General features: G+C 36.3%; 1 protein-coding gene across 1 annotated transcript; it reads left to right on the top strand.

The window, feature by feature from the left end:
* Positions 1-7,638: 7,638 nt before the first annotated feature.
* On the top strand, positions 7,639-13,082 carry MS3_00007980 (uncharacterized protein). Its single transcript, XM_051216316.1, has one exon. It carries the CDS (start codon positions 8,248-8,250, stop codon positions 11,110-11,112), a length of 2,865 nt encoding a protein of 954 aa, XP_051066895.1. The 5' UTR covers positions 7,639-8,247; the 3' UTR covers positions 11,113-13,082.
* The last annotated feature ends 9,210 nt before the right edge of the window (positions 13,083-22,292 follow it).

Genomic DNA, 22,292 nt, shown 5'->3' with positions numbered 1-22,292 from the left:
ATCAGAAGGCGATTGAAGGTTGTAGCGGGATATATTTGTTGGCGATCTCGTGGTATCGAAATAATACCGAGATCGTGCCAAAGGAGTACAAGCGGAACTACTGAGCAAACGTAAGTTCGTGCAAGGTCACAATCAACGGAAGGAAGAATGTTTTTAGTACAGTCAAACAAACAAGTACAGTAAAACAATCCCTGGTACAACTGGTTATAATAATAATTGTTTCCATTAAACCAGTCGCGTTCTCTTGATAAAAGTAGGTCACTGTAAACTCTACTACTTATAATTTATATTTCTGGTTGGCGTTTTTTAACGAGTTAGTTTTCTACGGGATGGGGTCGCTAACCTCATCTCCAACCCTCCTTCTTTGTCCGAGCTTGGGACGGGCAGTAGCCCTAGATGGGCTCCAGACAGAGTTATGATTTATATTAGTATTACTTAAATAGCAATCTATTGTCTGAGTTGTTTTGGGTCTTAATGAATAAGATATTTAACCTTTTAAAATAATATATAATCATTCTCATAGCCATTTGCACGGCTGATAATTCTTAGAATAGATGGTTATTGATAGTAGGAAATTAAAACTTATGATTAATGTTTCTGTATCCATTTTTGTTGGATAAAGCTATAAAATATACGTAAAAAGAATAGTGGCGTTTCAAAGAAATGACAATTATTTTTCTTTAACATACATAACCTCACAATTCTAATCTAAATAAAATACACCCGAGTAACTTCGTTGTATTTCTTGTCTTTGGTTCTCATCCACTTGTAATTGAAAGAGTACGTACTGATTAGCTTTGAGAATGATTAGTTTGCATATTACATTCCATAATGCTATCAATTCGAAACATTTTAATGATTCTAATACATTAACTGCAGTCAATAATGTGAAGAATATAGGAGCTCGATTTGTCAAGGATAAATTTTTGGATTATGGAATACGGTTCAAGGTCTACCGTTTCGTAAAGATAATTGCATAAATTTTTTTTCAGGAGTAGGAATTCTAACAAGGGTATCTTTCACCAATTATTAACACATCGAATTATATCGACAATATCCAAATAAATTTGGCATAGATTCCATTTATAAAACAAATAAATAGAGTCGAGAATGTAATTTGATAAGTATCATTTCAGGTACTCATTGTTTCGAATAGTTTTAGTTGATACTCTTAAGGGCATCCAGTCATATTTGTATGAATGCAAGAAAAAGAGACACATGTGAGTTAGTTATCGATGTTGTCAGTGATTTTATGCGATAATTAGAAGTAATCAAATTGATTTGCTAAGTAGGAATTCTGTAAACTGTTCAATTCATGTCAGATAAAACTCTATGAGCACAAATGAACATACTGTTTTTGGAATTAAAATTACACATGGGATCAAGTACAAAGGAATTACTAATTAGCACGAACACTAAAGTTCATCAGCTAGTAGTAAAAATAAACAAGACCGTAACACAGTTCGACATTGAGATGGAGGACATTTGTAGCTGAGGTGGATAGTTTTGGTGTGGTTTCATTCTCTGATCTGAGTGGCTTGGTTGTAGAGCTTTCATGATTATTCTGAACAACGTTATCAGCACAAACTCCAAATAGAATTATTCACATTCCCCCACTTATGACTTTCAGCTCGTTCTGTCGACTTCAGTCATGACTCGTTATTGTTGACCTTTGCTAATAATTGATAAAATCCACAAGCAACACAGAAAGCAAGCATAGATAGAAGTGAGTGGTAGAAAGCAGAGCAACACAAACCGGAGAAAGTATGTGAGCCTACTCACTGTAATGAAGCGTTACTCAATAGTCAGAAAAAAAGCTACAGAAATGTGATGATTAAGATAAGCAATATACACACATACACTCACATAAAAAAAAGACAAGGTTGACAAGTGAATAGTTAACAAGGTCAAAATGTGACTCAAGAAGATCGAATAAATTGGCCTTTGAGGAAGCTAAAATAAGCTATGTGGGTTTGCCATAGAACCCGACACTACAATAGATTGGATCGATTTCGATGTTTTTTGGTTACTGATTAACTTGACTGCCAAGCTTATAAAAATCCTCTAGTGCTCTTAGTATTCAATTTATCCAGGATTTCAACATTATTTTTAGTCGAACGTGTGTCCATAATTGTCCACACACATTAACATAATCGAAGATATGGTGTTTCACTGCTAATTTCTGTTCATGCAGGCGAAGGTGCAAGGGTTATCCCCTTTGTCCGATATGGTATTTTTCGCAAGTGTAGAAGTTTGTTTTGTAGATGACTTTTGGATTTTCTCTTGTCAGTTCGTTCTTTGGTTAGCATAAGATTGATTGAAGTGAATTGGATTTTATGCTACACCGTTTCCAAACGGCTTCAGTAAAGTCTTCATTTTTGTTATGTCTTTAGTACATGGTAGGATGATCAATTTACTGGTTTGTATACTTGGTTGGGCAGCTGTTTTTTGCAAGGACAGTCATTACATATTTTTCTTGATTTTTGCCCTCTGAAAGGGTGCTGAAGTGTGTTCTCGCCCTCTTGAATAAAGTTTGTACTCAGCTGATTTTGTGAGTTCTTGGGTTATTGTTGCCATAGTCGAAAAATTGATCTGTGTGGGTTGGCATCTCATAAACCTTAGTCTCCAGTTTTCCCCTGTCAGAGACGGGACTAATATCAAAGAAGCTGTAACTTGTGGGACTATTATGTGGAGAATTATCGTATATATATATATATATATATATATACTCTAGTTGTCAAACACACTTATTCTTATATTCTCTTAGTTGTTCAGCTTATAAATTATTATTGTATGCTTTACCTATCACGAGTTATTGCAAATTAATGACGGAAAATAAGACATCGGTCCTGCAAACGTTGAACGAACTAATGCGTAATCAAGCTAGGCATTACTGCTGGCCTCAAAATTACGACGCACGTGGGCTTCAATACAAAAAAGAACCTGTTCTATTTGAAGACATGTATTGCATAATGCTTTCTAAATAAACATACTTTTATGATAGCGTTGGTGGAACTTAAAAGTTACAGCTTCTATATACAGTCTGTTGATGGACGAGGTATTATTCACGAACATATGTTGCGAATAATAATTCATCTCCGTCATTGTTAAAAGATTGCAGTAAAGTTGTATTTCACAAAGACATGTTTTGCATAACAGTTTAATCAGTATTTAAACTTCTATGAATAATAATCTGCTTTGATTTGTGTGTGTTTGGTGAACCACCGTCTCTTACCAACTGAGAAGATAAAAGCGAGGAATGAGTAATTTTGTTTATCTATGTAGACAGTTATATTGAGCTCATGGTAAATCAATAAACACACAAATTACAGGTCGTTAAAACAGTTTAATATATGGTACCAACTTTATGAAGCAAATGTATTATAAATAACAATTAGTCAAATGACAAATAAGTGGCCGGTAACTGAAAAATTACTACAAACCCAAAATTACAAGGGAAAAAATTGGTAAATTAGAATCGATTATTTTTTCTATAAAATAGCGGAACTTGAATTCTAAGAAATGATAAATTTCTAAGTGACGATTCACTATAAGATTAAAACTATTGTGGAAGTCATGATGAAAATAAGCATTAGCGATTTCATGCAGGGAAATGTGGTTCAGTATGCAGCAAAACATTTTAGTGGCCTACTTTTATCAAGAGAACGCGATTGGTGTAATGGAAACAATTATTATTATAACCAATTGTACCAGTGATTGTTTTACTGTACTTGTTTGTTTAACTATACCAAGAATATACATTCTTTCGTCGATTGTGCCTTAGTACGAATTCGGTTATGCTCAGTAACTACACTTGTAGCCTGGCACGATCTCGGTATTCTTTCGATACCACGAGATCGCCAACAAATACATCTCGACTACAACCATCAACTGCCTTCTGATATTTGGCCTACGGGGGATCTTATTGGTTAACTGGCACGTAGTTTTCCTGTAGTGGTGATCATAATCAACTACGACTCGACGCCACACTACAACATCATGATAAATTTTAGCGAATGATCGTTTCCATTACTGTACGCTTCAAAGACTTTATTATTATACTTTCAGAATTATCCTTCGCATACAACGGAAACTGTAGGCATACAGAGAAGTTAGCCAGATCTTCGTGTACAGAAACGTTTCTGCAGTCTCTTACTTCACTCTGGCCGTATACATAATCACGCTTGCGATTTACAAAACTTTTTAAGCTTATAAATTGATTTTTAAGTAATTTGTTTACGTAATCAAATTATCTCTTCTTTTCATTTTTAGTCACAGATCATTATTTTTCTCCACAAATAACACTGATTACTTGTATCTAGTGTCTTAATTACAAGCTTACATAATTCCTATTCTCACTATTACGTAACAGATTGAACCAATTAATCGATTATGCAATCTTGCTTTGGTTTTAAGTTTGCATTCAAATGGTTATTATCTTTCGGGAAAATATTAGGAAACGTTGTTACATTGATCCACTATCATTTATTTGGTAATGATTTTAACTTTTTAACTCCGCCTGGAGCCCCACTGAGGTTACTTCCAGTTCTAAGCTTGGATAAAGAAGGAGATTTATTAGTAAAGAGCCATGAAAATAACTGAAAAGAAATATATTTTTGTTCAACTTATGTCTTTAATGCCATTACTATTTGTTACGATTTGTGATAATACATGCATGTCTGCAACTCCGATGATTTCGATTCTGAACTTCGTCACTTTTTATTGTTGTGTAGCTAGATCACTATGAAAGACCTGGAAACACTGGGCAATTGTTTCGTCGTATTGTGGGACTCCTCAGCAGTGCGCATCCATGATCCCGCCTCAAGAGATTCGAACCCATGACCTATCATCGTTGAATGCCGACTCAGTGGTCTAGTGGTTAAGCACTCGCGTGCGAGACCAATAGGTCGTGGGTTCTAATCTCGTGAGGCGGGATCATGGATACGCACTGCTGAGGAGTCCCACAATAGGAAGAAACGGCTTTCCAGTGCTTCCAGATTTTTTATGGTGATCTAGCTTCGACTGACTCATGATCTCAACCATTGATATTACAAATCGAATTAAGTACTTTATAACTATACTATCTTGGTTGATTATTTTGCATACCATGAAATCCACAAGCTTATTCAATGAGTATTATATTCATCACTATTTTAAGGGTTTTGTATTTTCTTATTGGTTGTTTACTATCAACATACAGGCTTATTAAGCAAATGCCTTGATACTGTTTTTAGCCATTGGTTGATCAATTTTCGAATAGTCGCAAGTAATGAAACCGTCTAGATGCAGAATTTTGTGGTGATTAACGTCGGGTTCGAATTCCAACGTGAATATTAACATCACATTGTATATTCATACAACAGGGCAAAATATTTGTCAGGAATTTCACTATAAGTCGCTATTAATAATTTGATAACTTATTATAAATCAATTTAATCAATAAATGCGTTCTCTTTTTAAACAGTTTACGTTCATTCATTTTAACCCAAAGTAAGAAATACCATAAATGTCTTATTCATAAATAATCATCAAAACACTCAATATTTGTTAGGTTCGTTAGGCTTGAATGCTACTACTGATTCGGCTTATTCGGAACGGAACGAACGATCAGGATTCAGACACTCGTTAGGCTATTCTGGTCCGTTGTCCCCGACTCAGCTAACTCGATCAAGAAGTCTTGATAAGACGTAGAAGTGTATTCTACAGGCAATCAGCGGATACCAGGTCAGGTCAGGTCAAGTCAATCAGGCACACAAATCAAGCGTATTTATACAAATATTTATAATCGATATTGTCATGAAAAATTTTTAAACATTAATCAATAAGTTCATCATTTGGCTGCTATTTAAACATTTAATCGATAAGTTCATTAATTGACAAAATATGAGTTTTGGGGATCTATCGTCCCCAACAATATTGATTTTTTATCTTAGAAAATTATTATTGTATGTACATTGAATTTGTTTCAGCACAGCTAAATGGCCGACCTTACCAGTTCAAAGTCAGTAAACGAATATGGTTTTATCAAAATCTCAGATAAACTTCATCAGTATATGTGCGACCACTCACTACACTGAAGCACAAAAACGGTTATTACAGGTAACCATGTAGTGAATAGAACACGGGTGGGGACAATCAAACGTGTCCAACACACAATTACAGGACTTGTTAATAAAATCTAACAATCATAAAGTAAATGCTTAACTTGCAAAATATCCATGAATTGTCTCAAAATGACTCAGACTTCATTGTTCTTGCATTTTCATGCAAATTGCATTCTGTTTCCATTCTTTACTGTTCGATCCTCTTGTCTCTCTGCTGCCAGACCTTCTGTTCACTACTAACATCATATACTACTCATGTCAATATAAGTAGCACACACCACAATCATCGTTTTCCAAAAATATATTGTAGGAAACTAGTAAACATCCAGCATAGAAATGCAACTTTGATCAAATTTGTGTTATGGGATAAATGCCAGAAAGACACTTGATGTTGGTAATTACGAGGTATATGTGGATTTGTTTACAAGCATATATATCCATCTTATGCACCTCAATGCTTCTCGAACAAGTTCTCAGCCTCTATGAAATAAGTAAAATGCACAAGTATTACTAGATCGTCTTTAATTAATCATTTAAATTAATCGTGTAGGTAGGTATAAGTAGCAATAGAATAAACAGAATATGGATGTTATGCCTGACTTTGTTTCATGGTTTATAGCAGCTTGGAATTAGTCAGTGTTAAATAAATCCATCTGCTACTTGGAGAAAATCGCTCCTTTTCTCTACTGTTTGAAGATGATTAGGGAGGTTGGATGTTCCATTCCGTCATTCGTCTTACTCTTACATATCAGAATGGTTGTAGTGTTTGTGTACGCACGAATCATGTATGGAATGGCAGATATAGAAAAAAAGAGTTTGAAAAGTAGAAATATACAGTCATCCAGTACTGACTGATTATCAGTGTCTATTCGGATAGAGTCGAATGAATGAGAGAATTACCTTGAAACAACTATGTTGATACCATAGATCAACAATACCTTCGTAGTTAAGTTGCTTATTGGTCTGGAATTGGAAACTGGAATACTTTTCTAATTTTATATGAGATTCATCAGATGGATGCACTTGTATGGTGTTATTGGTATTCTCATAGAAATTTGAAGCCAGTATCTTTCTTTTCAAGCACCTGCAAGTGATCAACTGATGTACTGAGTCCAAATAGTCCGTAGCTTGTTCAACGGTTGTGAATTTCATTTGTATTATTTTGCATCTGCCGATTGTTTATTTTAAGGGTTGTAATTGATCAGTCTAGTTTTAACATACTCTGAACAGATTATATCGATATTGTCATTTAATCACCTGTTTTAAGTAGAGTTGGATGATGACTGGTAGTGGAATCCGAGATGTGTGCATCGTCATACACAAGTGTAATTAATTACTGGAGAAATGATTGTTTACGTCAAAGTGTGGGAAACCGGACACTATTATGGTGACATATATTCAGTGATTTTTGTAACAACAAAAATAGAAACCACATTTTTTCTCTAATTTGTCACACTTTATTTGTAACCACATTTTTATCCAATATCTGTTGTTTTGCTGTATCACTTGTTAAAAAGACGATAATAATTGTTTCGATGAATGATATACACTACTACTACCGGGTTGTTTAAAATATAGAACAATACCTACGCCGTTTGTTCTTCTGTTTTATTGGCCACCGTTTTGATTGAAGACTATAATAGTATTATAACATCATTATAGGCCTTTCCACTCAACGTTGGACTTTTGTGCACGGATTACTATTGTATAATACTATTGGACTCAGTCTTCCTCATTATGTCTTTGGTGCAGTCACTTGCAGAGGAACACCTGTCAACCAAGTGAACTCAGTTTGTGGTCGTTGTCCTCACGAGGCAGTTAACAAGTAACATTCATTCTATAGTAACTGTTAGCGTCTGTTTTGTTTAATATACCTTTTGTATTGCTAACGGTATTTCATTACCTTTGTTTTTACTAACGGACAGACCTCTAGGTTTCTTAATCCATAATCCGTTTTGGTATATCAGTGTTAACCTAGTGTATCAATATATTTTGTGTAAGCTCCTTTTGTTTGGGGACCACCACAAATTTGGTGAGCCCGACGTGATTTTTTTTTTCTCTCTCTCAACTACTTTTGAGTTCACTTACAGATATTACGGCGTTATTTTACCCTTGGTAGTATTTAAATTTTCTTATATTCGTAATGTACTCATCCGAAACTGAAGGCATCAGCCAGGATAACATTTCAGCAGAGCTACATGCTCTAAATTTGATAAATGTGCCCCCATTCAGCCGATTAAATCCTCGCATTTGGTTTGCGCAAGTAGAAGTACAATTTCAGCGTCGCAACATACGCTCACAGGCATCTAAATACTCTTTTGTGCTTGGATTACTACCCACTGAAGTTGCATCTGAGGTGTCAGATTTGATAGATAATATTCCTGCACCGAATCCATATGATCAATTGAAGCAGGCAATTATTCAACGTACCTCATTATCTGATGAAAAGAGATTACAGCAATTACTGCACCATTGTGAGCTAGGCGACAAATCACCGTCTCAATTATTACGACACATGAGACAATTAGCTGGCCCATATAAATTTGATGACGCCTTCCTCAAGGAGATTTGGCTACAACGTTTGCCAACAGTAGTTAGGCAAATTCTTTGTGCCTCTAGCCAAGCATCAGATTTAGAGAGTCTTGCTAACATGGCCGATAAAATTTTAGAAGTTACACCCGGTACAACACCTTACGTACAGGCAATATTAGAAACTTCGAACGATAAGCAAACTCCCACCATAGCATCGTTAACTGCTGAACTAGGCGAACTACGAGCACAACATGAACGAACTGTCGCTAGTCTTGAAAATAAACTGGATGCACTACAATTATTAATCTCCAGTTTCACATCTACAAGACCTCGTTCTTGTTCTCGAGGGAGTAAGAATCGAAATAACTCAAAAGGAAACAAAAACGACGACAACATATGTTGGTACCATAAAAAATATGGTGACAAAGCTAGGAAATGTGTTACGTCTTGTAAATTTTTCAAGTCATTTTCCTCACCAAAACGTGTCAACCAAACCATGGTAGCGACAAATGTTTCTGGTCGTGCGCCTACTCGTCTTTTCCACGTTCTTGATAAAACTTCAGGGTACAAATTCTTAGTAGATACTGGAGCTGAAGTTAGTGTCATCCCAGTTACCTTAGCCAATAAACCTATTGCTAAGAGTGGAAAATATACCCTAAGGGCAGCTAATAAAACCGAAATAAAGACATTTGGCGAACAATTTCTAACATTAGACTTGGGAATTAGACGTAATTTAACCTGGGTGTTTATTATTGCGGATGTCCGTCACCCTATACTAGGTGCAGATTTTCTAAGTTTCTACAACCTACTAGTTGACGTTAAGAGAAGAAAACTTATTGATTCCTACACGAACCTTCAAATTCAGGGAATTCAGTCGGACTACCACATACATAGTATTAAAATTGACACCCCAGGGAACGACATATTCGCCACCATTCTATCTAAATTTCCCAAAATAACGAAACCAGACTACAGTGAAAACACTGTCCAACATTCTGTAGTACACTGGATCATCACAAAAGGTCAACCAACTTCGGCACGTCCACGACGATTACCACCAGACAAACTGAATGTTGCAAAAGCTGAGTTTGATCATATGATGCAGCTAGGTATAATACGTCCGTCAAGTAGCCCCTGGGCATCCCCACTCCACATGGTGCCCAAGCGAGACCAAGATTGGCGACCCTGTGGTGATTATAGATCATTGAACAACCTGACATTACCGGATCGCTACCCAATCCCTCATTTACATGATTTTTCTCTCACTTTGCATGGCAAGCAAATTTTTTCTAAAATTGATCTTGTGCGAGCGTACCACCAGATTCCAGTAGCATCCGAGGACATAGCAAAAACAGCCATCATTACTCCATTTGGTTTGTTTGAATTCCTAAGAATGCCTTTTGGATTAAAGAACGCCGCACAAACATTTCAACGATTTATGGATGAGGTCACTAAAGGACTAGATTTTGTTTTCGTGTATATTGATGATGTCTTAATAGCTAGCAGTTCGATTCATGAACACGCTGATCACCTACATCAATTATTCGAAAGATTTCAGAAATATGGCATAGTGATTAACCCATCCAAATGTATTTTCGGAGTTGAGAGTTTAGAGTTTTTAGGTCACTTGATCGACAAACGTGGAATTAAACCTTTGGATACAAAAATAGAAGCCATCAAGAATTTTCCAGAACCAGACTCATGGAATAAACTTCGACGTTTCTTAGGGATGATAAATTTTTATCGTCGCTTTATTCCACATTGCTCAGCCATCCTACAACCTTTGACGGAGGTGTTAAAAGGTAAAGTCAAAAAGTTCACATTACCCTCCCAAGCGAAAGATGCCTTTTCTGCAGCTAAAACAGCAATCGCTTCTACTACCATGCTGACCTACTTAAGCCCTGATCCGGAAGCAACACTAATTCTGTGTACAGATGCATCACAGGCAGCAGTAGGTGCAGTACTACAACAGCGAGTTAATAATGAGGTCAAACCACTTGCCTTCTTTTCAAAGAAGCTAGAACCAACCCAAACTCGATATAGCACTTTCGGTAGAGAACTATTGGCTATTTATCTAGCTGTTAAACATTTTAACCATTTACTGCAAGGCAGAGACTTTGTGATACTCACTGATCACAAACCTTTAACCTATGCCTTTAACGCGAAAAGTGACCGTTATTCCCCTAGAGAAATGCGACAATTGGATTATATTTCCCAATTTTCGACCAACATACAGTTTATAAAAGGCGAGTCAAATGTTGTTGCGGATACTTTGTCACGTTTCAACGTCGATGCAATTTCCTTCACCAAAGGAATCGATTTATTAGACATGGCACGTTTGCAGACAGATGATCCAGACCTTGATGCTTGTAAACAAAGTTCGAGCTTGTCCTTAAAAGTGTTCCTATACCGCATTCTGACTCTACTATCATTTGTGATACTTCTACTGGAACGCACAGACCTTTTGTGCCAATAGTGTACAGAAAAAGAGTTTTTGATTGTCTTCACTCACTATCCCATCCAGGGATTCGTGCTACTGTAAAACTGATTGCCGAAAGATTTGTCTGGCCAAAGATGAATGCAAATATAAAACAATGGACCAGGACTTGTGTACAATGTCAACGCAGTAAAATACATAGGCATACGATTACAACACCGTCAGCATTTAGTCTACCCGACCATCTTTTTCAACATGTTCATGTTGATTTAGTTGGTCCTCTGCCTCCATCTAATGGATTCACTTACATTTTTACTGCAGTGGACCGTTTCACTAGATGGCCAATTGCATGCCCAATAAAAGATATCTCCGCGGAAAATGTTGCTGCTGTATTCCTCGACAGATGGATCGCTAATTTTGGTGTACCTTCTACAGTTACTTCTGACAGAGGTTCACAGTTCCAATCTCACCTCTTCAATGAATTCACCCGCATTTTAGGAATCCATCACATCACTACAACAGCATACCATCCAGCAGCGAATGGACTAGTGGAACGATTCCACAGACAACTAAAAAGCTCATTGATGGTACAACCTGATGTTTCTAGATGGAGTGAATCTCTACCTCTTATTTTACTAAGCATACGTTCCACAATTAAAGAAGACCTACAATGTACTCCGGCACAGCTCGTCTATGGAGCTAATTTAACCTTACCGGGGCAGCTAGTGACGCATAATGGCAAACCCGTATGTACGGATCCCACTTCTTTTGCGAAAGACTAATGAGCCATATGAATAACATTAAGCCTGTTGCACCTCGGCCAGTTGTCTTAAAAGAGCAAGTTAGCAAACATCTAAATACGTGTAAATTTGTATTTGTTCGTGTTGACTCCGTAAGACGCCCTCTACAACATCCTTATGAAGGACCATTTGAAGTAGTTGAGAGGCAAACAAAATATTTCACAATCAATAAGAACGGAAAAAAGAAACAGTTTCAATCGACCGGATAAAACCTGCTTTTATAGAATCTGAAACACATGACAACCGAAAGCCGTCTAAAGACAGCAGAGATCACACAACGCAGCTCCCAGTGTTTCCAAATAATTCTTCACCAACTCCGACGAAATCAATATTTCGTAAAACAGATGGTTCTAAGGTTACAGTTCCCACAAACTTAAATCCTAGTTCCGACACTTTACCTTCTACGAAAACAACTCGTTCAGGAAGACATGTACATTTTCCTAAACGTTATGTTGAATTAATTACTTAATCTTTATTCTGTAATTACCTGTAATGTGATTAAATATCTATATTAGCAGAGTTATTAATAACATTTTTTTTGCAAGCATTTTTTTCTAAAAAAATTCTTGTGTACTACTAATATTGATAAATTCATTGTGTTTCTCTCTACATGTGTATGCGTTTTATATGATGTTTATTATTAATTGTGCAAATATATACAATTTCGTTGGACTCGTTCAGTTTAACACTAATTGTTTACACAATTTATACATTTATTTGCACTTCGGTGAACTCTCAATTTAATTACTGTTATTACTAATGATATTATTATTATTATTATTATTATACACTTCGTTATTCTTGTTAAACTTTTTATATACATTAAAGTCTCTTTACTACAAGAGAAACATTTTGTTCTTGAATATATATACACGCATGATTTTTTTTAAAAAAAATAATATGTGTTCACCCTTTTCGTTGTGTAATTTTCTCCTACCTTCAAAGCATTTAAAGTTTTACGTCGGGCATACTTCCACCGACGCATGCCCTAGGGGGGGAGTTATATGGTGACATATATTCAGTGATTTTTGTAACAACAAAAATAGAAACCACATTTTTTCTCTAATTTGTCACACTTTATTTGTAACCACATTTTTATCCAATATCTGTTGTTTTGCTGTATCACTTGTTAAAAAGACGATAATAATTGTTTCGATGAATGATATACACTACTACTACCGGGTTGTTTAAAATATAGAACAATACCTACGCCGTTTGTTCTTCTGTTTTATTGGCCACCGTTTTGATTGAAGACTATAATAGTATTATAACATCATTATAGGCCTTTCCACTCAACGTTGGACTTTTGTGCACGGATTACTATTGTATAATACTATTGGACTCAGTCTTCCTCATTATGTCTTTGGTGCAGTCACTTGCAGAGGAACACCTGTCAACCAAGTGAACTCAGTTTGTGGTCGTTGTCCTCACGAGGCAGTTAACAAGTAACATTCATTCTATAGTAACTGTTAGCGTCTGTTTTGTTTAATATACCTTTTGTATTGCTAACGGTATTTCATTACCTTTGTTTTTACTAACGGACAGACCTCTAGGTTTCTTAATCCATAATCCGTTTTGGTATATCAGTGTTAACCTAGTGTATCAATATATTTTGTGTAAGCTCCTTTTGTTTGGGGACCACCACACTATCATTTACAGAAATAAATAATGAGTATTCTCAAAGGTGTAACCAAGTGCTGAGTAGTGCATTAATCTGTCTCTACATAAATACATACTATTGTGTACTGAAGGCGAATATAGAAGTATTTAAACAGATTGAATGTACAAACAACTACTCTATGTCCATTCGAATACCAAATTATTATTCTGATCCTGAAACTGTGGATTTTCCTTCCAAATCACAGCTCTGTTGACTATGAATATCATTGATGAAGGGAATACGAATCCTACTGATGATAGTTAATTGTGTCTGGGATTTATGACGTTCACAAACGTTTAAGTTGTTTGGTTCAGTAATAATTGGTTTCACATTTACTTGTAAAGCTATTGACTGTTTGGTGAACGACTGTGAGTTCTAAAAAAGGTTTGGAAGATGTTACTGTGGCAATTTTACTGTTTTGTGATTGATCGGTGGATGTTAGTTAAACGACTAGTCATTATCATCGGATATGTTTCTATTTATTTTAAAATGAATGTAGGCGTTTACACTGGATGTAGTGCATTGTCTATCGCGGAAGTATTGCCATCAGATGGACGTGTATTAGGACTATTGTTTGCCAGCATGGAAAAACGCACGTGTGAAATAGAAAATTGACTTCCGACACGGTCCATCTCTTCAAGCACTACGTAAGTCTGACAATATAGTGTCGTGTGTTGTTATCAAGAAAAACAAAACACAGATATAAACTCGATCTTTTAGCATAGAAAATCCATGAAGATGAGCATTTTATCATCAGGTTACTGATGTGTCCTCTTGTGTCAGCAATACAATCTGCTTGACTATGGAGAACGATAATATATAAGGAATTCATGCTACATCCCGAGCTCCCAATTTTGGGGAAGCCGCTATCGTGAACTTTGGGGAAATGACACAAAAACTCCAAAATTCCCCTTTAACATTGGTCAAGGTCATTTGACTTGGGGGATTTCCCCAGAATTCCCCAAATTTCCTCAGAATTCCCCAAAATTTCCCCAAACTTGGGAGCTCGAGATTTTTGTTTAGTGTAGTTGAAAACAGCTAAATGTTGGTTGATGTGGACGGATTCTACAAGTAAGCTTGAGATTAAGTAATAGTGTAGTGATCGAAATCACCCAAATGTCAAAGGACTGAATTTCAAACCACTTTAATTGATATCGGTGTTAATACTCCTTGGTTCAAATATCGTCTGAGTTAGCCAGTTGTACAAACTTCTAACCAATGCTGACCACTTTGTTGAATCTGTATGTCTAGTAGTTATAAGTGCATTATTCCTATGTTTTGATGATGTTCCATTTTATAATTTAGATGATATATGTGAGAAGCTGTTATTTTTGCACTAGACAATATTATCAGGTCTCATTTAGATTGAATTACACTTCCTGAAATCATTTCAAATTATATGACTATTTTCGTCTAAATTTGAACGAATAAATTCACGGTGTTTGTGCGCCGAGTTAATGTAAGGCATTGAAAGGAAGAATATATTTGTAAAATCTCTGTGATCAAATCCAACGCTTCACTTGACAATCTGATTCAAACCTTTCCAAGGATATATAATCAAACATCAAAATTACCGAATATAAATAGGTACACAGTTCTTCGGTTACGTGTATACCAAACGGGTCATCCAATCATGTAAGTATTTGCTGTAGTGTGTATAAGATACGTGTAACATGTGTAACGAAAAGTGTGTTAAGAAAACAAACGATGTATGTTGTGTGTAAGTGGATCAGAGGTGTGAGACGTTTCAGTTTGATTGAGATCATGGATCGATTTATGTTAGACCATCATTGGAAACCTGGAAGCACTGGACAACCGTTTCGCCCTTGTACAGGACTCCTTAGCAGTACGCATCCACGATACAGCTCGCGGGACTCAAAACCAGGACCCTCAGTATCGTGCACGAACGCATAACTTCTAGGCCACGGGGCCGGTATCCACCGGTGTTAATGTCTAGCTTCAAACAACCCGAAAAATTGCGCGACCATCTTCCATTGTACTGAGGTAGATACCTGCCTACCTGAAATGGATTAACTCCACTGGTCACGGTTTCTCACTAGAACTCTGAGAATCCCCTCACGAAGCTAGTCACCAATGAGCACATGGTGATTAACAGTATTAGGATTCCCATACTAGAACGAAACGGCCGTTCAGTGCTCCCGAGTTTTCGATGGTGGGTGGTTTAACATCAATTGATTCATTATCTCAATCAAAAACTTAACAACCTCCACAACCCCATACTGAGAAATGTCACTGATTACCTTGTAGTGTGGCGTTGAGTCGCAGTTGATTATGATCACCACTACAGGAAAACTACGTGCCAGTTAACCAATAAGATCCCCCGTAGGCCAAATATCAGAAGGCAGTTGATGGTTGTAGTCGAGATGTATTTGTTGGCGATCTCGTGGTATCGAAAGAATACCGAGATCGTGCCAGGCTACAAGTGTGGCTACTGAGCATAACCGAATTCGTACTAAGGCACAATCAACGGAAGAATGTATATTCTTGGTATAGTTAAACAAACAAGTACAGTAAAACAATCACTGGTACAATTGGTTATAATAATAATTGTTTCCATTACACCAATCGCGTTCTCTTGATAAAAGTAGGTCACTACAATCTATCGCCTCTGATCGGTTAATTTTTTTGGAGAAAAATATGCAAGTTTTATGTATGATATGAGTCAAATTTGTCAAAGCATGCATAAATTGAAGATAAATATACAGAACTAGAATGAATGGACTAATGTTTGTGTCATTTTGCTGTTTCGTTTGATCGTTGATCATATCCACGTAAGACAAGTGATTAGAACAGTCGAGTTGTTATTCAGATAATCAGTGATATATTAAATGGAATAAGGAGTTCAGATTTACTTATTAATTATTATTTGGCATGAGACAGCTAATTGTAATCTATCTCTCCTATTAATATTATTTGGATTTGTCCATATGTATGGGGATTCGATAGTTAGTCTTTCTTTGTAGGAATCGAAACCTATTTGTAAGATTCTTGTGTCATTGAAATTAGTTGTATGATCCGACTGTATTGAGTGTAATGCTTTCACTGATTTGTTTGTGAGCATTTTTATATGATCATAGGAATTATGAGTGTGCTTTAAGCAAATTTTGTATTCATTCATCCCCACATTCAGTTGTCATGATATTTTACCTGCAATCACTAAATATATATGTATCTTGACAAGTTAGAAGTATGTCCGGAGGTTGGTTTGAATACTACGATTCTGTAAGTAGATGGATGGTACGTCTACATTGTCCGATCTGATTTTTCTTCTAGTCAATGAAAACCGTTTTACTGATGATGTTGAACAAATATATTTATTCAGTTAGTATTCGATAACAGTTGGATGTAAGTACGTTCAGTTTGATGACAGGTTTGTCGTAAACTGTTTATTGATTTCGTAACTGAACTTTTTTATTCTAATTAAACTGTTGTGTCACCAGAGAAGTGGATTGATGATGGAGAGCGTGAAACATTCGACTTTGCTTTAATCGATGCTGATAAACAAAACTACAGTAATTATTACGAACTATGTTTAAAACTAGTCCGTTTTCGTGGAATTATCGCCATTGACAGTGTGAGTTTGTTTATTTACGGGCATGAGTTTTGTGTATCGCAATACATGTGAAGTCAATTTTCATAAATAATTGGAACTTTAATGATTATTAATGAACCTTTTTTCTTGAAAATACCTCGCTCTTAAAAATGCTTCTAGATTTCATAAATTTTTCAGGAAATATTTTACATATTCAACGAAGTGTGAAGTGTTATTACGATAATAAATGGCTGTAGTTGTACACCTTCTGCTGAGTAATATCCCTATATTTCAAACCAAATTGCATAAAACAAGATTATCACATATATGTAGGAATAATTTGTCTTGTGTTCATTAATTGGACGTTATTGACTAGAAGGAATTTTAAGATGTTCTGTTCTAATAGTCTTAACCAAATATTACTGAGTTGTGCTTTCTTGTCGGTTGAATGACCACAGTTTTACTGTTGATAATAATCTGAAGTAGAATACCGATTATATTGTAGATTCTAATCACAGTGTCTACACCATTCTACATGAATTATCAACAACCTACTTCTTAATGAACTAGTGAGTTGTCTTCTTTCGGTTGTTCCTAGATCTCACTCACCCTGATTCACCACTTTTTTCAGTGCCTAGAATTTAAGAAGAGAAAAGAGAGAATTTCGTAGAATTTATCATTCGGACTGCAGTCTGCGGTAGTATACTAAGCGGTGTTTATCAATCTTCTGTTGACTTAAGTGCCATTTAGTCTAAATTCTTATTTAGACAACTGAATTACATAATACAGAAGATCCACAATGCTTATCAAAGATCATTCCAAATCCTTAATTCATAGGTTGGAAATCAGCTTTCTGAGAGTTTTTGACTTCCTGTCGAAAACTCCATACTACAATCAGAACTCTTCAGGGCTTTAGACTTAAATTTCAGATGCTATTTTTCTGGTCGTCGATCCCTAAAACCCATATGTCTGTTCTGAGCTGACTTGGGAGAACAATGGTTATGTAAGTTGGTCCGACCTACTGGATGAACCTAATCACCAAATCAAGGAACCTTTTATGGTCCGGTTAAGGTTATTTGAAGTGTGACAGAAAATAAACTTTTTGGTGTATGAATACAAGCTTACGGTGCCACTAAATCTCACTTAATAATTTTTTCATACCCTTTTGACTACAACTTGTTCTCTAGGTTCTATGGAGTCAGCGTGGGATCGACGCAAATGAAAGCAGTCCTGAAACTGTCGGTATGAGAGAAATGAATGGTTTGATAGCTGATGATAGCTGTGATTGAATTTCTCTTTTAAGAATCGAAGATGGATTCAAAACAATTTGTGAAGAATTGATTCTTGTTATGATTATTTTCAGGAGAGATACATCCATAGAGACGTAAATACATTTGATTGACAAACCAAATGGCGTTGACCGTTATCTCGCATAAATATTTCCCACCATTAAGCTGTCATTTTCAATCATCCTTATATAAGTATGTTGTTGTAATAAAATGTTTCTGTCATGTTTTTCTGTAAATTACATACCTTTTCAATCATTTTGTGTTAGAAACTATACATGTTCAAATCTCCCAAATATGAAGAAATTTGTAGTATTCTAGGTTCCTCTTTATAATGTAGATCACCAACGTAGATGATCTATGTCGAATGATCGGAGGCCTACTCGAATTAGACGGGGGTGATGTGACGACCTAGCTAACGTCGAAGTCACAACTCGTAGTCAGCACCTTACATTTGCTACCCCACTGACGTACCAAGGTACTATAGATGCTTTGAAGACAGTACAACACAGAGGACTTTATTACAGAAATATATTAGTTAAAGTAGATACAAGCGAAAGTAAGACCACCGCCGTATGGGCCAGTCCATGTCATACGATTAACTGATGCACGTCGGTTGTCCTTGACGTCGACGAGGATCGATGATTTGTTTGATATTCAATGACCCAACTGCCGGATTATTTGGCTAGAGCACAGTTGAATTTCACTGACCCTACAGTACTCCACCACCAGATTCAACGGTCTTTTGAATCGGTACCAAACACGTTGGGAGTAGTCGCGCCCTGGAAAGTGCCAAACGAATAATATGAATCCTCTGGGTATTGCCAAGCTGTAAGACAAACGGAAAATAGGTGGCAGAAACTGATCAGGAAAACAACGAGTAATGATATATTAGTAGGACGTTGGTTGAACTTAAAGCGATTAACCATAGAATTAATGAAAACATAACGTCCTATTGTTCTATCAAGTCGCGCTGAAACATATAGCTCTGACAAGTAATTGAGTTCCTCCGATGAGAAACGTTAAGTTTGCCTCAAGGGTAATGATGCTATAGCGACAGTAGGATAAGTGTATTATCAATCGATGCCGATGTCTATACTGCCATTGATTTAAAGTTGAATGTCGGACAGTATCGTTCACAGCTTCTAGTTACATCTATATTTAACGGAGTAACCGTAAGTACAGAAGTATAACCGTGAAGAGTGGTCGTGATTTCGTTGTGCGAAGCTATTAGTCAACTTGTAGTCAGAGTTTGAAGAGTGGATGACTGCTGTTACAGTCAGTAAGGGTCGAAGGCTACAAATTGACAGCAAAGGTGGCATGATGAAGTCTCTAAAAGATGATAAAACGGTGAGTGCTGCTTGTTTGTATGATCAGTGAAAAGAAAAATATTGAAAAGAACATAAAAAGCCAAGAGTGTCAAGAGCATCGTGAACTTAGAAGAAAATTATTCGTAAGTGTAGTTTGAGCACCACTACCACATGGCTCAGTTCATAGCGCGCAATTAGTCAACGCGTTTCGGTTATCCTTAACCTCCATGATACTTGATAAACGGGTCCAACATGACTTTTCGTTTAATGTGGAAACGGTTCAGCCTAATGGATGATTTAGTCAGAGCTTAGCGACGTTTCCGAAGCCCTGTAGGATGCCTTTCATAGGAGTCCTTCGGATATTCTTTTATTTGTTTATCTGTCCATTTACCCGTCAATCAGTCGATCAAACATCCCGTCAATCATTCTATCAATCAACCAACCAATCTATCTATTATTTTATCCTCTTCCGTTACCATATCGATACACAAATATGTGGGAAAAAACCTAGTAACTGTCACAGTGCTGTTTAAATCCGTTTCAATACAGCGAAGTTCCGGATTTACTTCACTACAACGAAATCGCCGGATATTCTATTTTCAGTCTTATTTTATTCCGATACTACCGCTGGTGAATTTTATTGCCAGTGTCAATCTAAATTCGAAAAGGTCTAACTTTGGCGTTGATCCAAGATTAATATCATTTCGGTCCATTCGTGTCCACTTAATCGCATCAAAATTCTGCCAACTATGATAGTCTTTGCTTCACTTGACCCTGAATTTTCTCCGCTGCTAAATTGAGTGACCGATTTCTTGTTTTGTTTGGATAATTTTATGTATCCATGAAGATTGGAAATTTCACTTCCTAGCTTTAGTTATGCTCACTGATATCAGTAAGTGATTTTTCTGTGTTGCTTTGGCACCTATGCAATTATTATTTCGTAATTTTATCGGTAATCTTTTAAGAAACCTGAACAAACTTACCCTCTCTTTTTATGGTAGATAGTTGTTTATGATGGGCAGAAAAGCCTTTTTCTATTGACAAGCAATTATGACGTGGTTTTATAGGGTTTATTTAGTAGTCTGATTTTTTTTTAGTTCTGTAGTATTATTGGTCCCATAGACCTGAAAAAACTATCGAGGAATTGTATTTTCGTACATTTCTCACGTGTCATATCAATGAGTGCTAATTCGCTACCGGCTTATTTATCTTTGATTATCCAGCTTATTAGGTGGATAGCAGTCATAAGGTGTGTCTACAAAAAAGCCTAATTCAGAGTTTCAGGAGTTCATTGAGTCCCCTAGAAAAGTAAACAGTTCTATAGGTAGATTGACATGAGATCAGTGGGTGAAAAAGTGTCTAGCCTTAAATTACGTTAAGTGTTTAAACTAAACTGAGTTGTTCAATTAGTGTTATTAGTAAGGTTGGTAATAAACTAATAGTGAATTCACCGCTGAAACATTAGCCTCCTGCTTTATGTCAGTTAAGATACTGTGGGATTCTGTTTTTGTGGTATACTTCGACCCGTGCTTAGCGTATCTCGACAGAGTTCCGATCTCAGGGGAGTTTGTCTTTTAAAGGACTTGCATGGCATGTAATCTGAAATATACTGGCGACGGTAGCTTGTGAGCCAGTTGAAGTGACAAGCTGCGTAAGAACGAGTGACTCTGAGGATTATAGATCGGTTAATGTCTTCAGTAATAGCGAGCTGACTTCTGCCGTTTTTTTGAGAAGTACTCGAAACGCTAAGTCAGTGTTTTAAAAATGTGTTTCTCTCTCAGGACATCATGATTTACAATTGTTAAATTATCCATATACAAAATGGAAACTTCACGGCACATCGCAAATGCAATGTTCCGAAGTTCACGACCCATTTACAAATACGAGTGGTATGGATAGCAATTCAAAGAAAATAGACGTGGCCGCTATTGTTTTTCTAGGGCTATCCATTATTTATATTGTTGTTTTGGGTGTATGCTTCACTTAATGAGAATTCAGGTGTGTTCGTAATATCACAGATCATTAAAAAATCATTTTGAGGCACCTGTATTTCGAAGTATGGAGATACAGCAATGTAAAATGTTATTGGTAAGGCTCAAAGATGAAGGTTTCAACTGATTTCGTTGTTTGCTTCTAAATAAATTACAGAATATTCTGGTCGACGGAGTGGAAGAAACACTACACTACAAATAATATCTGAAAAATGAATGGAAACCTGTAATATCAAGTTGGCTAGATAAACAATTTCAGGGTACAAGCGTCAGATTTTCTATAGAGACCTTTTCGTCACAATGAGTACGTGACCGTGCGGGAGCGAGAAACACAAATCCTCATTGGACAATGATACCCCTAGAGTGAAATTATTTGTTTCTCATGTCTACTTTACGTGTGATTCACGCTTTGAAGAACGGCAAGTTATTTCACTGTTGTTCGCATACTACGAAGTCGAGTTAAATATCTTGTAAGTGCTGGAAACGGCTTTTTACAGCTCCGAATCATCAGGAAAAACGGTTATCAAGAAATCTTCCTGCCTAGAAAGACCCTGTGAAATCGTCTAACTAAGTGGCAATAACGTTTTGTAGGCGTCTCACACCATCAAAACGCAAACTC

This window comes from Schistosoma haematobium, chromosome 4 (genome assembly GCF_000699445.3).
Source record: "Schistosoma haematobium chromosome 4, whole genome shotgun sequence".
NCBI lineage: Eukaryota > Metazoa > Platyhelminthes > Trematoda > Strigeidida > Schistosomatidae > Schistosoma > Schistosoma haematobium.
This window is presented reverse-complemented; position numbering and strand designations above follow the sequence as displayed.

Bases quoted from the DNA above. Each gene is read 5' to 3' on its own strand.
- MS3_00007980 (XM_051216316.1), top strand. From the start codon at position 8,248: ATGTACTCATCCGAAACTGAAGGCATCAGCCAGGATAACATTTCAGCA.